Here is a 14790-nt window from a genome sequence, read left to right on the forward strand (position 1 = left end):
AATAATGATTAATTACTTCAATGATTATTTCATTTTGGGATATAGCATATCTAATTTAAGGAAAAAAGTATAATATTTACAAATATAAATACCTCATTTCCTGTAACGTATTTTATTTTTTTAAAATAAATTTTTATCAAACTAATCAAAAAAATTTTTTAAATAATACGTTATTTTTTGAAATAACGAATTTTCTTCACATACTATATATTCACAAAACAATATATATTTCTTGAAATAAATATTAGTTCATTTATATTGTTTAATATAATAAGGATTTTTTGATTCACCATTATTATTGCACTCTCTCAGTAATCGATATTATTCATTCGATAAAATTCGTTTACCTTGTCCAGATTTTCAATACTGGCATTGATGCATGGATCGATAGTGGTTGCTGGTTATCGATGACTCGCAACAATCTCGATTTCGATATTTGAGTCTATACATTTGCTATAGCAACAGTAACCTTATTTAACTATGAAAAAATTTTATGAAACTTTTCAAATACCGAAACGAATCTTTTTACAAACCTTTTTACAAATACAAACCGATATATATTATTTATAATCATAATATCCAGGCCATAACAAATAAGCACTGCAAATTTCTTGATTTCTTAGTGCGATACAATCGATGGATAGACAAACGTTTCCTTTCCAACCGTCTATACATTGGCAAATATTATATCGGCAAATATTATATTGACAAGTACCCTTATTCGAGCATTCGATTCTATCTACCTATAAAAAGAAGATGAAAAAAAATGACATAATATAAAATTTGAATATTTAACGAATCCTGATCATCTCATCGCATTCATAAAATTTCCTTTATAGGAAGTATTTTTCACGAACGCATTCTCCTCTCTCAATCCTATTTATCAAAATCTAGAATAAATCGTTTTGCTTTTTCTATATCATCGCATTCGGCAATTTTTATTTCTCGAAAGATATCCTTGTCACAGTTTGAAAAATATTTTATTTTATAGGAAAATGTAGGATATTCCTTTAGGAGAAAATGTGTTAGAAATTCATTTTAATATAGTTCGAGAAGAATAGCTACATATATGAAAATACACATTTTATTTCTTGTTCAATTTGAAAAGAATATTATGATTGGAAATTTAATCACATTAATAGCTTACGTGACTTCGTTTCTTTTTCTTTTTTTTCTCAATTTTTATTTATTAGTCATTATGCATTACATTGAAATCAAAAGAAACAATACTTTTGTTTGAGAGTCAAAGCAATTTCAAAAATATTTTTTTTTTCCATTCAATTCTTTATTCCATTTACTTTTTATGTACATTCAATGCATTCATAGCAAGCATGGAAAATAAAATTAGTAAATTTTAATCAATAAAAAAACAATAAAATCTATAATCAAATTATATACATCTTTAGGAAATATTTTCTTAACTTATACTTAAATAGATAATGGAAATAGAATTTAAAAAATATAGTCGTTCGCTCTGACGAACATGATTGCAATATGATGTTTGTAATACGTCTAAAATGTTTGATTCTAATTATCGTTATATTTCATTAATATACTAAATGTAAAGAATAAAAAAAAAATGTAAAATTCCTCTCATAAAATCATTGTCTTATCATCAATTAACTCTAAATTTAATGTATATTTATATAGATAAAATTTATATTTATGTAGATATAGAAAAAATTTTTTTAATTACAGGAATAATCTTTGATAAAGAATTACATAATAATATTACATATAAATGAATAGTATAATATACATATTTCATACGATAAGTTTGTGAAGAGATAAAATCTTAGTAAAAATCGCTATATAAAATTGTTTTATTTTGTTTTTTACGTCTCGTTGTATTCAATTACTTCTTTGACAATATTGGAAAATTATTAACACGAATATTTTGAGATTTTTAAAATTATTTTGAAATTTATAACATTTACAAATAATATTAAAGAATATAAAATATAATTTTATTACAATATTCTTTTCACAAACAATCAGATATATGGCACTATATTTTTAAAATGATAATGCGTGATGAACTTATCGATTCAATAAATTTTATCTTGCAATAACATGTCAAATAGATCAATATCTACAAATTATATAAACTTTATTTCTCTCTATTTAAAATGAAAATTATTTTGTAATAATTTGTAAGATTTAGCAAAATAAAAGTTTGATAAATATACCTTTGTGTTCCTTTGCAATCAAATTATCACTTAAAAATAATAGATAACATTAACTATTCTTACTACACTACACTATTACAATCGTATATACCCATCATACATATTTAACATTTATATAAAACTTGTATATTAAAATTTGTAACTACATGAACTTCATCATGGTGCCATAAAATATTATTGTACAAAATATTAAAATAAAAATCAACATTTGAAATGTACATATTAAAATATATTAAAATGTACAAATTTTCATTAATATTGTGCAAGATACAATATCCTCTTAGCAACAGAACAAATTTAATCCAAAAAATTTAATCCCAATCATTTTTTTTTAATTTTCAAAAGACACAATACATTACTTATATAATTATAAAAAATAATATTTAAAGATATTAAGTAATATTTTAAAAAACTTTATTCCTATTCATGTTATTACTTCTTAACAAATTTTAATATTGATTTTAAAAATTTTCATTTTTAATTCTGTGAGATTTATCTTGCACAATAACTCGTTTCAGGAACAAGCTCTATTGACATATATTAAAAACTCGTATTAAACGAGTTTCGCAATATATTATAACAGTTATTATACATTAAATGTTCCATAACTCCCACACATAGGTACACGTTATTCATTCAGATTCGAAAAAAGGTATCAAAAATTGTTGGATATGTTGCGAAATTGTCGACCATCTTTTAAGGTTTCCTTTCCGAACTAGAGATACGTCTGGTTAATTGTTGATGAATAACTGAAGTGTCTGGATCTTTGGCTACCATTCCCGGAATAATTTCTTCTTTCTTAAGAGTAACATTGTTTGATGTATTATCTGATATTTTATCTACTAGTAAATTTTGTAAGAACATAGTTGTGCTAGCCCACGGCAAGAAACTAGAATAAAAGAAAAAAAAAATGTAAATTAGATTACATCATAATTGCAGTTTTTCAAAGTATGAAAAATATTTTATAAGAAATTTTCATCTTTTCTTATAGTCATATAGAATACTTTTGCCACAGTTTTGTTTACCATTTTGCAACAAGAAGTAAACGTATGTAACCAGGAATTATAACGAGTTTTTCATTGCATCTCACAGCAGTTACTATTCGATCCGCCACTTTATTCGGCGTAAGCCTCGGTAAAAATCTAAGGAATGCAAGGACAGATATAGATCATCAATTTTACATTTCTATTTATAGTAGATATAATAAGAATCAAGTTATACTTAGGGGAAACTTCGCCAAACATGCCAGTACTTCGAATGAAAAACGGACAAACAGCGGTCATATTGATATCATATCCATTAGCCTACACAGAGAATAATTTTTCTTTTTTACGAAAAATATTTATTCAGTAAACAAATATTATTTAAATAAAAATAAAGAAATTTACAATTAATTCCATGTGAAGTGCTTCTTCGAATCCGATCGCCGCATATTTCGAGGTGCAATAATCCACTAAGCATGGTACTCCTACAAATCCAGCCAAACTTGCGATACTTACAATATGACCTTTGTTATCTTCCAGCATCGAAGGTAAGAACGCTTTCGTCGTCTCGAGAAAGAAAAAAATTAAATTAAATAAGTATAAAATATCTTTCAATGATTAAATCTCGAAATGTTATATAAAAAAAAAAAAAAAAAAGAAAAATATCATTTTCAGCAATTTATACGTCACGTAATAATAAAATATATTTCAATATATTTTTAGTCTCTTAAAAGAATCAACGAGAATATTGACAAAGGAAAAACATAGTCAGCTACTTTTAAAGAAGTGCTATGTTTACCTAGTCTACATGTGTTTAACATAAGTAAATATAATTGTAGCACACAAGTATTCTTTCTGATATTATAAATAAAATAAAAAGATACGAAAATTCGAATAATTAATCGAATTATGATCGATGGAATAGACGGATAAAGCGATTTAACAAGATTTATCTAAACAATCGCAAACGAAACAAAAGATGTACATTTGGCTAACCTATATTTCTCATAATCTTCAATCCATTCTCCCGTTTCTCGTGTTTTCACTTTCGAAAGTAAAATATTGTAATCCGTGCATAACAATGACTCAAATGTGGAGGCAAAGTTTAAAAAATCTACGAAGAATTGTGTTGACGTAGAAAATGATAATTCATGTATCTTTGAAAATTACGTATTACATACGGTATTCATATAAAATTTTCCAAAGAAAAATTTTATCTTAGGAAGAATTTCTATTACGTGTGACACGATGAAATTTCGAAACATGATAATTCTAAATATGATTATTAATTAAAAACTGGCAATTGAAATAATTACATTCAAATCTTGAATAAAATATCTACACAACAGATCTTATTCCTATTTTATCTTTTCTATTTTGTTTTTTTTATATTCTTATCAAATCACAAAGATTAAACTTAACTTTATGATGACGAAACGTAATGAAAATCGGACATTCTTCGATCATATTGTGCTATAATATTTATCTTTCGTGATCCGAATCAATGCTAAGTTAGCTCTTCTACCGATCCAACACTCGTGCACGTGATGATGTCTCGGTATGGATGATGTCTCCCTGAACTTTCACTCGGTATCCCGTTACTTTGGCTAATCTCTCGTGATTCACGAAATCGTCAATACTTTTACTGCCGGCAAATAATATCATATTTGTGAAAAGAGACAGATTCTAAACGACGAGCAATCGCCATTATTATCGAAGATAATGATTTTATTTTCGACGACGATTATCTTTACGAAGATTATATCATGAACATCGTGACATATAATATAATAATTTGCTTTTTCGACAATATATTGCACCAATAAGTTTTCCTACAGAAGAAATTCAATATTATCGATACGTTTGGCAAGCATGCCCCATGCATGTCGCAACTACGAAACACGAGTGTACTGTAACTGCACGGACGAGTGGCTGCATCTATTCGACCGGTTTTCCCACATGACCTACAGCAATAATCTTAAATGGAGAGAACACCGTCGCGTAAGGAATGCCTCTCACTTGGACCTCACATTGCGAGAGGAATAATTGTTTTTCAATTTGAATTGATAAATTTAAATTTGTCAAGATTATTCTCTAATGTTCCGATTACGTTTAGTAAGTCTGTGCCACGCGAATAAATGAATCGTCTCCTATGAAAACACTCAACTTTTCTTGTATATTATTCATTCCACATTGCTGATTCTCGTCTTTATTTCTTTATCGAAATAAATCGCTGAAAAATGATAACGATTAAAAGTAATGGATTTAGAATAAAAACATACCCAGAAATGACTCATCACGTTCACGTCCATTGTTCGTATAAGAAGTTTGTCCGGTGAATCTAAGAATTTCAATCCCTGGGCAACACCGGCGTTATTTATTAAAATAGTCACCTGCAAGATTCAAACACATAGAATATAATTCACTCGCTTGCTGTTGGTAAGGTAGATTAAAAGTATCACAATTTGGCACGTTTAGATAAAGGAAACGAAAATTATAGGGAATGTATACAACGATTTTAGAATTTCATGCTTCGATACAAAATTTCATAATGTGTCGTCGTCTGTTCAAGCTTTGTACACTGTCAAAGCAATCGAATTCAAAAAACACTTTGTTTTAGGTTAACGCGACTCCTTCATCCAATTCTATTTACATTTACGTTAACATAATATTTGCAAGATCTTGAGTAATCGACAAGAGATCTTGAAGGCTGCTGATTTTCGTATGCGCCTTTGCTAATTGATTATTGAGCTACGAAATTAATATAATGGCACTGTGACGAAATACACGAATATTTGGCATAGAAGATTGATCGAAGAATTCTAGAAAAACATCCTCGAATACTTTCAATCGCTTCTTCACGTTCTTCGATTATTTCATCAATAACTTCACCTTTCCAACTTCTTTCCTAACTAGTTCCGCTTTCTTGTAAATATCTTCCTTGTCGCACAAATCGCAAACATAACCGTAACAAGTACCACCCGCGGTCTGCACCAACTTGACAGTCTCTTCCATGCCTGAAACGAAAAGAAACTCGTGAATAAACTCGTGTATGGGCAGCGATAAATTTCAAGGATTTTATGTAGGATGTAACGATTAGAAAAATAAAAATAATTTGAAGGATCATTGTTCTTTCTAAATATTTTTCTTCTTCGCGAGTGATTAATTGGAATTTTAATTAAAAAAAAAAAAGACATTCTTATATAAAAAATTATTCAATGAAAACGTAATGAGAACACGTAGTTTCGAAATTCCGCGATCTTAATGTTTCAAAATATGACAGGATTGTAAAATTTAAATCTTCGTATCGATATAAAAATTTTAATTCGAAAAGTTTCACTTATCATATGTTAACCCTTTTCACCCACGATTTCTTTTTAAGAACTTGTTACGCAACGCAACATTTCATACAAATAAATCGAAATCTTGCATGCGAACGTAATCGTGCACGCCAAGTTTATGGAAATAAAAGAAATCTGACTGCTAATATCGTATATATATTTTTTGCCAATATTAAGAAACGAGTAATATAAGATCGATTGAAAATATATTTGCTACGAGTTAATATTTTATGTAAGTCTTTTTTTTTATAATTCTTAGAATTTAATGACTCAACATTAAATTATTCATGATAATTTGTGACATGTATATTTATATTGCTATATTACTATTATATCGTAATTAAATTTATTATTTTGTGGAATTAACTTTAATGAATTTGTAAACGATCGAAGGGAGATGTTCATATAATATTATTTCTATATGCGTTTCAATAATTTTAAAATCTGATTATAATAATTGTTTGTTTAATCGAAAAAGGAGATTTTCGCGCGTAGAAAGTTATACCGCATGGAAAGACGGTTGTTTCGCTTCTTGACCAAGTGTTACGCGTGCTTACATAGAATATGAAATGTAATTGCAACACTAGAAATATCCTGTTTCTGCTAATGGTGTATTCTATATAATTGTTTCATATTTTTCGATGAAATTCACCGATTAATAATTCGATCGATGATGTCACATTTAATGGAACGCTAATTACTATAATTAACGTATTGACATAACCTAATTAAAACTCATTGTTAAAATTATTGTTGACTTGAATATATTTTTATCGAACTCTCCCGTGAACAGTTGAACGAGTATAATAAAATAACATTTAACGAAAATTTTATATATAATACTATCAAAGTTTATATGAATGTTAGAATGTTACGTGGTCATATAAAATTCTATTTTCCCTCCTATTAAAAACCAGTTTATAAATCGCTCGACACTGTTTACATGGACGCCCTTGAGTGTTGCTTTTTCTTCATGTTCTCTCTGGTGAGCAAGGTCTACAGTAAAACTATAGTAAGATTCATGCTTCTTTTATTCTTTATTTCTCATCGGTATAATTATATAAAAATGTTACAAAATATACGCACAAAATTTAAAAGTTTCAAAATATGAGGAAATTGCTAATGATATTCTATTTATACCGATAATATGAGATGATTAATTACTTAGATTTAGAGAATCTAATTTTGGATTTTGATTGTTATTGATCGCTTTTCGATCCTTTTCATTTTTCTACTATCATTAATGCACATGTTATATACAAAATTCAACAAGTTACTAGTTCTGTTCTTTCTCGTAATGTTTTGTTTTCAGCGACACGTGTCCCTGAAAACACGTGTCCGCTTGCAAATAATTACGCATATGATTACTTTTAGATCAAGTATATAATCATTTGATATGCTGTCCACGAAAATAAGTTTTTGATTGACGATGCTTAAAATTCATTATACGAGCTTCCTCTGCCCGTGAACCTCAGAGAGGGTCTTTTCTTTGATAAAATAATGAATCTTCTATTATCTTTATGACTCTTTTTTTTTTCTCACTCATTTCATCATGTTATGATGTAATTTATCACATTTAAACATTCAAAGAGATGAAATAGAACGCAATTCTTCTATTTATTAATTCTTCTATCTATTAATTCGCAATATTGAAGTCGTTTTCGAATTTCCGAAAAATGTGATACAAGTATCTATAATTATTTTATAATTTATAATATTTATTACTTTTCAGTCAATTTACGTTTTATTCCATGCTCTTGCTTTTATGAGTCTGCAAAAGTCTAATAAAATTTCATTTACGAATTAACTCGAAAAATAGAAAGTCGATAAACGATAAAGATCAATTTATTTTTTTTCGGTTTCGTTGCTTCACTGAGATCATTAAAGATCATTAACAATTGAAAGATTATTTAAAATTTGGAATAAGATTGATCCTATTATTACATATATGTATATATTGAATCTGTCGTAAGATATGCTTTATTTTTTAATTTAATTTTCAAATGAAAATATTTATAATTATTGTTATACATTACTATGTAGAAACATTTTTTTGTAAAATAAATCATTAAATTGATGTAAAAATGATAATAGATAATAAATATTTATGTAAGTAATAAAAGTAATTACGATATAACATAAAATAATATGGCATAAAAAAACTTGCTCGAAAAACTCAAATCTACTCGTCAAATTGAAATTTCCATACGAATTAGAACTGTTATCTTGATTTATGTTTACGAATGATTGAATACAAAAAAATATTCTACGAAGATTTTTTAATGCATCAATATTCCATTTAATTTAAAAATAGAAAGTTTTTCGAATGAAACTGGATTGTATTATCGTATCGTGATATATAAACTAAACAAATGACAATATTTGAGAAATGAAGAAATAAATGAGAATAAATATCATCAATTTTAATCTCGTTAAATTCATTTCGATTCAATTTTCTATACGTTTCAAATTGTTATATAAATATTACAATAATTTTCAATCAGTTTATAATAATTAACTATAATAATTCTCAGATTGCTAATCTTTATAATTAATACAATCAAGATTAATAGAAAATTATTTTATAATTAACTAATTTGCAAATAATATGATTCTGTAGTGAACACGGAACAAATATGAAAAGGATTATTACAAATAATTTTTGATAAAAAATATAAAAAGTAAACAAAATAGAAATAAGACAATTAACATAATTATACGATGAATAAATTTTTCACAATCAGATGAAATACAAAGAATAATATTGGATTTAGATTCTTATTAGATTTTTATATTCTAAATTCGAGATGAAAGAGTACGATGTGATCTTTTTCTGAATTAAACAACGTGCTCGATTCAGAGTCAGAGCACGATTTAAATGACCTTGAAATTCGAATGTTCATCAAGAAACATAGAACATAGAATTCGGGCGATTATAATCATTTATCAATATCATTGAGACATTTTTCTTATTCTAATGTCTTTCTTAATCAACAATTTCATGAATAATCTGATAATGTTAAACAAACATTTTGAAATTTTCTTAGCAATTACATTGAGCGATATATTCTGGAACAATTATGAATTATGTTGAACCATAATAAATAGGAATAGAAACTTGAAAACAATAGGATTTCACATATTATTTTAAATAAGCTTAGAAATTGAATCACATATATTGTTTAAGATCAATTTTTGTTATATTAAATATTCGAGAAATATTTTAATTAAATTTATCGAATTTATTGAATTTTGAATTTTCATAATTTGAAAAATATTTTATAAAACGCGAACCTGTCCTTGACACTATATCAAAGATCACAAGTAACTTATAATTGTATTTAAATCTTCTGGAAAATATGTTATCGAAGTTACAAAATATTAGCATTATATAATCAACAAGAAAAAGTAATACGTTAAATTACAATCGCATACATTAGCTAATTGAAAACAGTGTTTTACAAATTAGCATATTTAGAGAGTTTTCTGTTTTATGTTATTTTATATCTTTGATACTATACGATCAAGTTCATCAATAAAGATGTCGATTATCTATTTATAAAATTTATCTTGTTCAACTTGAACTTGAACTTCTATTTTGTGTATAAAATCATTTTTAATCAGTTCCGTTCTTATTTCGAATATAATAATATGATGCTCTGTAATATAACTATAAGAATTCTGGGGATTTGAAAATCTCAACCTTTAATCAGAGTTATTCAAATATTGTTTGAGATGTTTAAGAAGAAACGCTTACCAGCCTTATTAACATCCCAGATGACAACTATGGCACCGAGATTGGCTAACCTAAGGGCGGTTAACCTTCCTAAACCACCACCACCTCCAGTCACTAGAGTGATTTCTCCAGCGATGCTCTTCATTTTATATTTCAACGGGATGAATAATTTAATGATACTTTCAATGCTAAAGATCACTGTCCAAAAAAGGAAAACTATCACAGTCTTGACAATTACAAAGAACGACATATTTGTTGCGTTTTTCTTGATCAAATTTTTATATTTGTTCCAACTTTATTTGAACGTTTTATCGCTACACTGCGACTCTTCTGTAAAATTGAGGTCGATCAGGATGGCATAGCTCGACCTATGTATCAATTAAGGCTTATGGACGGATGAGGTTTGTCTGAAAAACATAATTATAATCAATGTCACTTTAAATGCGATCGTGTAAAAGGATATTAATTAATTTTTTATGATTTTATATATATATATATATTGTATTAATTTTGTATGTATCTATGTAATTATAATATTAATTAATTTAGAAATTAAAGATAAATTTTAAATTTATCAGTAATTTGTATATAACTAATTTAAATTTAATAGTAACCAGTATAAAACGATAACATCAGTATATATATATATATATATATATATATATATATATATATATATATAGAAACTATTATACACTTTCTCCAAAATTTCGTATTACTTTCCTCTTATTCTCTCAAGAAAGAGGATTCTCCGGATATGAGGATAATCACGTAAGAATTAAAAAATTTAACAAAAAGAATTCAAAATATTCACTGTTTAAAATTTTAAAAATTGATAGGTTTTATCATTCTACTTATAACAATTCTTTTATCTTCAATTATAGAAATAAAAATAAGTTAATCTAAGATCATGAATTCAATACTTTTTGAAATATTTATAATTGTAATTTTGTTATTAAAGTTATAATTGAAATTTTAAAGTCGTAATTAATTTGAAGCGTTTATAAAGAAAATGAAAAAGATAAAATTTATCAATGTTCAAGGTCTGAATGAAATCATTTGACTCGAAGATCTTGCTCCCCTTGTAAGATGTTATCCGAATCTCGTTGCTCGAAAATAAACGAAAATAACAGTCCTTCACTCCTCGAATAAAATTTCAAAATAAAAATTCTTTTTATATTCTTGTTATATTATATATCTTGTACCACGAAATTTACGATCTTCCAGTAATTTACGTTAGGGCAAATATCCAATATCGATTCACTTTCTAATGAAACGCGAATTCACTTTCGATTTTTATCCACATATATTCCAGTCACACGAAGCTCGTAATTTTTCGATTACTTAAACGATTGTGAATAAAACGATTTTTATGAATAGAATGAAAACGAAGATTGAATTATAATTACAGAATGTTACAGAAGAAAGATTGATTTTTTTTTTTTTTTTTATTAAAAATACTAGTTTAACCCTACTTTAGAGATTTCGTTCGATGAATATTATTGAAATATGCATTGAAACGAACGTATATATGTATATATTCAATCTTTCTTGTTAAAAAATATGATGAAAGGACAAAAAATAAATCATACATAATAAAAAAAACAATATCGTAATAAAATTTTTCCCTCGTGTCTCGAGATAATAGATAAGACAATGTTTCACGGAAAAACAATTTCTTTTCATTAGCATAATATTCTGTTTTGTATAATTATTATTGTCAAACGAATGATTTCAATTAACGGTGAATTTCCGTGTCACGTTTCGTGTTCCAAAGAATATAATCGAGCACCAACGAGCAACAGCCAGTTATATATAGCAATCATGGCAAAATGTCGCGTGACACATAGCGCGAAGCTTTTTGTGTCAATTTAATTTACTTGATTCTAATATCGAATTCATTCGATTCTAATATTTAAGCTGAGCAATGTTTCCATAAATATATGAAGCAAAATTTATTTTTTTTCTTTCAATAATATAATCAAAGAGAAATATTAAATTAGATCAGAGCTAGATAAACATATAACTTGATATCACATAATTAAATAAGACAGTTCTCATTGATCGAAATCATATTAGTAGAGATTAATAATATTTCCTTAAAGAATTGATCGAAACTCGACTCGAGAAATTAGAAGGCCACTTTCAAAACTGTTCGCTCGCGGCGAACTATTGAGCATCGTTACGAATTCAATTTGCGGTAGTTATAAGTCTTCCTCGTTGCTCTGCTTTTATATAGGGATCGTATCATAAAATCCTTCGATTCTTCAATGAAATATAGATAAGAACGAAAAGATATAATTCTAGACTTGAATAAATATTTTTCCAAATATATTTTAAGAAATATATATATATATATATATATATATATGTATATATTGTATATGATGAATTTAAATATAAGATAAAAAGGGATCTTACTACACAATGTAAATCCCTTCTGTACGTTTTCGTTGCAAACCACTCGCACTTTTCGAAAGAAAGCGAAGAATAAAAATAAAACGAGGAAAGAACCAATGAGGTGCACGAAAATACCTATGCGAAACTTGTCTACGGAACGAAAGATACTCGTCTTACCGGCACTACGGTCGTTGGTGAACTGAATAAAACGGCGGCTCTGGTACGCCTTTACTCTCTCGACGATCTCCGGCAACAAACTATGCGCATCATACGAGATATACGAGCAACGAACATTAATATAAACGTGATAATTGCACGTGTATCATCTATTTAATGCGTATCATCTTTCTTCTTTTTGATTATAGAAATTAAAACTGAAATCAAAAAGTAATAATATAATATAAAAATATAATGAAAATAGTTTTTCAAAAAGGTCTCAAATTAATTTTGATAGACTCGATGTGATTCAATATATAATGAAAATAAGTTATATACTTATGTATTATATAAATACTTGTAGTTTTATTTTAATATTTCTATTATATAATTAATTCCGTTGAATTATCTTTTTTATCTTTCAAATCATTCTTTCAAATCATTTTATTGTTATGACGATAACCAATACATCTTACGAAAAGAAATAATATTTATAAATCACATAATATAATTTATAAAGATTTAAACATTAAATAAGAAATAAAGATATTAATAATGATACTAATATTTATTTATTGCGCTTTATTAATGTCGTTCGTGCAATTTACAAACTGGAACACCGGCACATCTACACAAAACGCCTGTTGATCCATCGGTGCATTTCCTTCGACTAGGGCGTCGCAACAGCGAGAGTCGAACGAAGGAGAGAGTAGCCTCTCGAACGGAATATTGATAGGCAAATGAAATTTTCGTGAATTATTCTTGATTTACTTAAACGATATTTGTTAATATATATGTAATATTGATGACAATCAAATTGAATCCAGAAATAGATTTTTCAGTCAAAGAAATGAAATCTAGAGAAATTAATTAAAAAAAGATTAATGTGTATTTTACTAATTTTAGTTTAAATGTTAAAAAATTATAACTGCCTATTTAAGATATTAATAATAAATTAAATAAAATAAATTAATTTAATAATAATTTTTTGAAAGATTATATTTTGTTATTGTATATAAATTGAATAATTTATCTTATTCTTATCGATATTAATGTCGTGTTAAGTTTAGAACAAAATTTTAATTTCAAATTGGTATTCATGGACTTCAAATCTCAAAGTTGATATGAAAATATGTAAATTATAATTATAATTATAATATTGCAAAATAATTTGTAATATAAAAGGAAAAAAAAATTATACTTATTGCAAAAAATGAATATAGATTACGATAAATAATATAATATAATTTGTTTGATATAATTTGTTATTTTTGTATATTGTATAAAAATTATTCAAATATATTTTACTATACTAATTATACAAATTACTATACTATACAAATTATTCTTAATAGTATTGTTTTTCTTTTTTTTTGATAAATTATCTCATTTATTTATAATTTGTCACAATCTAAAAGAAATTGATCGCAAGATTAAAAATCTCAGATAAATGATTTTAAAATAAATTATTATGAATTAAAATTTTGATGAAATGGAAAGTTTATATTCAATCATTTAACCGTTGAACTTGAAACACGAGAAATCTTTCTCTTGGTGGTTTAGCAAAATTACAGGTTGTTTCACAAATTAACTTTTCAGAGCAGCATTATGAGTGAAAGTTTCAAATAATTCGGAAGATTCTAAAAACTGATTCGTATTATATTCTAATCAATTGTCAAAACAATGATAATAAGTATTTTTATAATGAAAAGAAAGGATATTAATAATCAATTTTTAATGCGATAATAATATTGATAATTACTATAATATATATTTATCCACTTAATAATTAATAGTCATATAATTTCCGTTTATCAGACTTTAATCAAATTTTTTATTTATTTATCTTTGTGATTAAGACAAATTTCTTAACTTTTGAAATATGATTAATGAATAATTAATAATTATTATCATAATAAAGAAATATTTACACCTTGGACGTGCTATAATGTGATTTATTTAAGAAAAGGAAAAATTATAGAAAA

At 26.2% G+C, this 14790-nt stretch overlaps 1 protein-coding gene and 1 long non-coding RNA gene across 5 annotated transcripts; one reads left to right on the forward strand and one right to left on the reverse strand.

The window, feature by feature from the left end:
• Window positions 1-1263: 1263 nt before the first annotated feature.
• LOC107995102 (estradiol 17-beta-dehydrogenase 11) lies at window positions 1264-13477 on the reverse strand. 4 transcript variants are annotated; one of them, XM_062082078.1, is made up of 9 exons: window positions 13164-13472; window positions 12827-13023; window positions 10271-10656; window positions 6065-6189; window positions 5455-5565; window positions 3578-3739; window positions 3411-3493; window positions 3215-3331; window positions 1264-3078 (listed from the first exon to the last, which is right to left on the reverse strand). In XM_062082078.1, exons 3-9 carry the CDS (start codon window positions 10497-10499, stop codon window positions 2886-2888), a joined length of 1020 nt encoding a protein of 339 aa, XP_061938062.1. In that variant the 5' UTR covers window positions 10500-10656; window positions 12827-13023; window positions 13164-13472; the 3' UTR covers window positions 1264-2885. The 4 variants fall into 4 exon arrangements, with proteins under 4 accessions (XP_061938062.1, XP_061938060.1, XP_061938059.1 ...); XM_062082076.1 differs by having other exon boundaries at window positions 12827-13477; XM_062082075.1 differs by lacking the exon at window positions 13164-13472 and having other exon boundaries at window positions 12671-12898.
• Window positions 6918-13786, forward strand: LOC133666992 (uncharacterized). Its single transcript, XR_009832004.1, has 2 exons — window positions 6918-7525; window positions 10249-13786. It is a non-coding gene; the product is annotated as an uncharacterized LOC133666992 (long non-coding RNA).
• Window positions 13787-14790: the final 1004 nt, after the last annotated feature.

This window comes from Apis cerana, linkage group LG11 (assembly GCF_029169275.1).
Source record: "Apis cerana isolate GH-2021 linkage group LG11, AcerK_1.0, whole genome shotgun sequence".
Lineage (NCBI taxonomy): Eukaryota > Metazoa > Arthropoda > Insecta > Hymenoptera > Apidae > Apis > Apis cerana.

Excerpts from the sequence above, each read along its gene's own strand:
- LOC107995102 (XM_062082076.1), bottom strand. The coding sequence starts at position 10,499 with ATGTCGTTCTTTGTAATTGTCAAGACTGTGATAGTTTTCCTTTTTTGG. Across the intron at positions 5,566-6,064 it reads TTAGGAAAGAAGTTGGAAAG|GTGACTATTTTAATAAATAA; the intron begins GTGAAGTTATTG and ends TGAATCTTGCAG. Across the intron at positions 3,079-3,214 it reads TTACTTCTTGTTGCAAAATG|TTTCTTGCCGTGGGCTAGCA; the intron begins GTAAACAAAACT and ends CTTTTATTCTAG.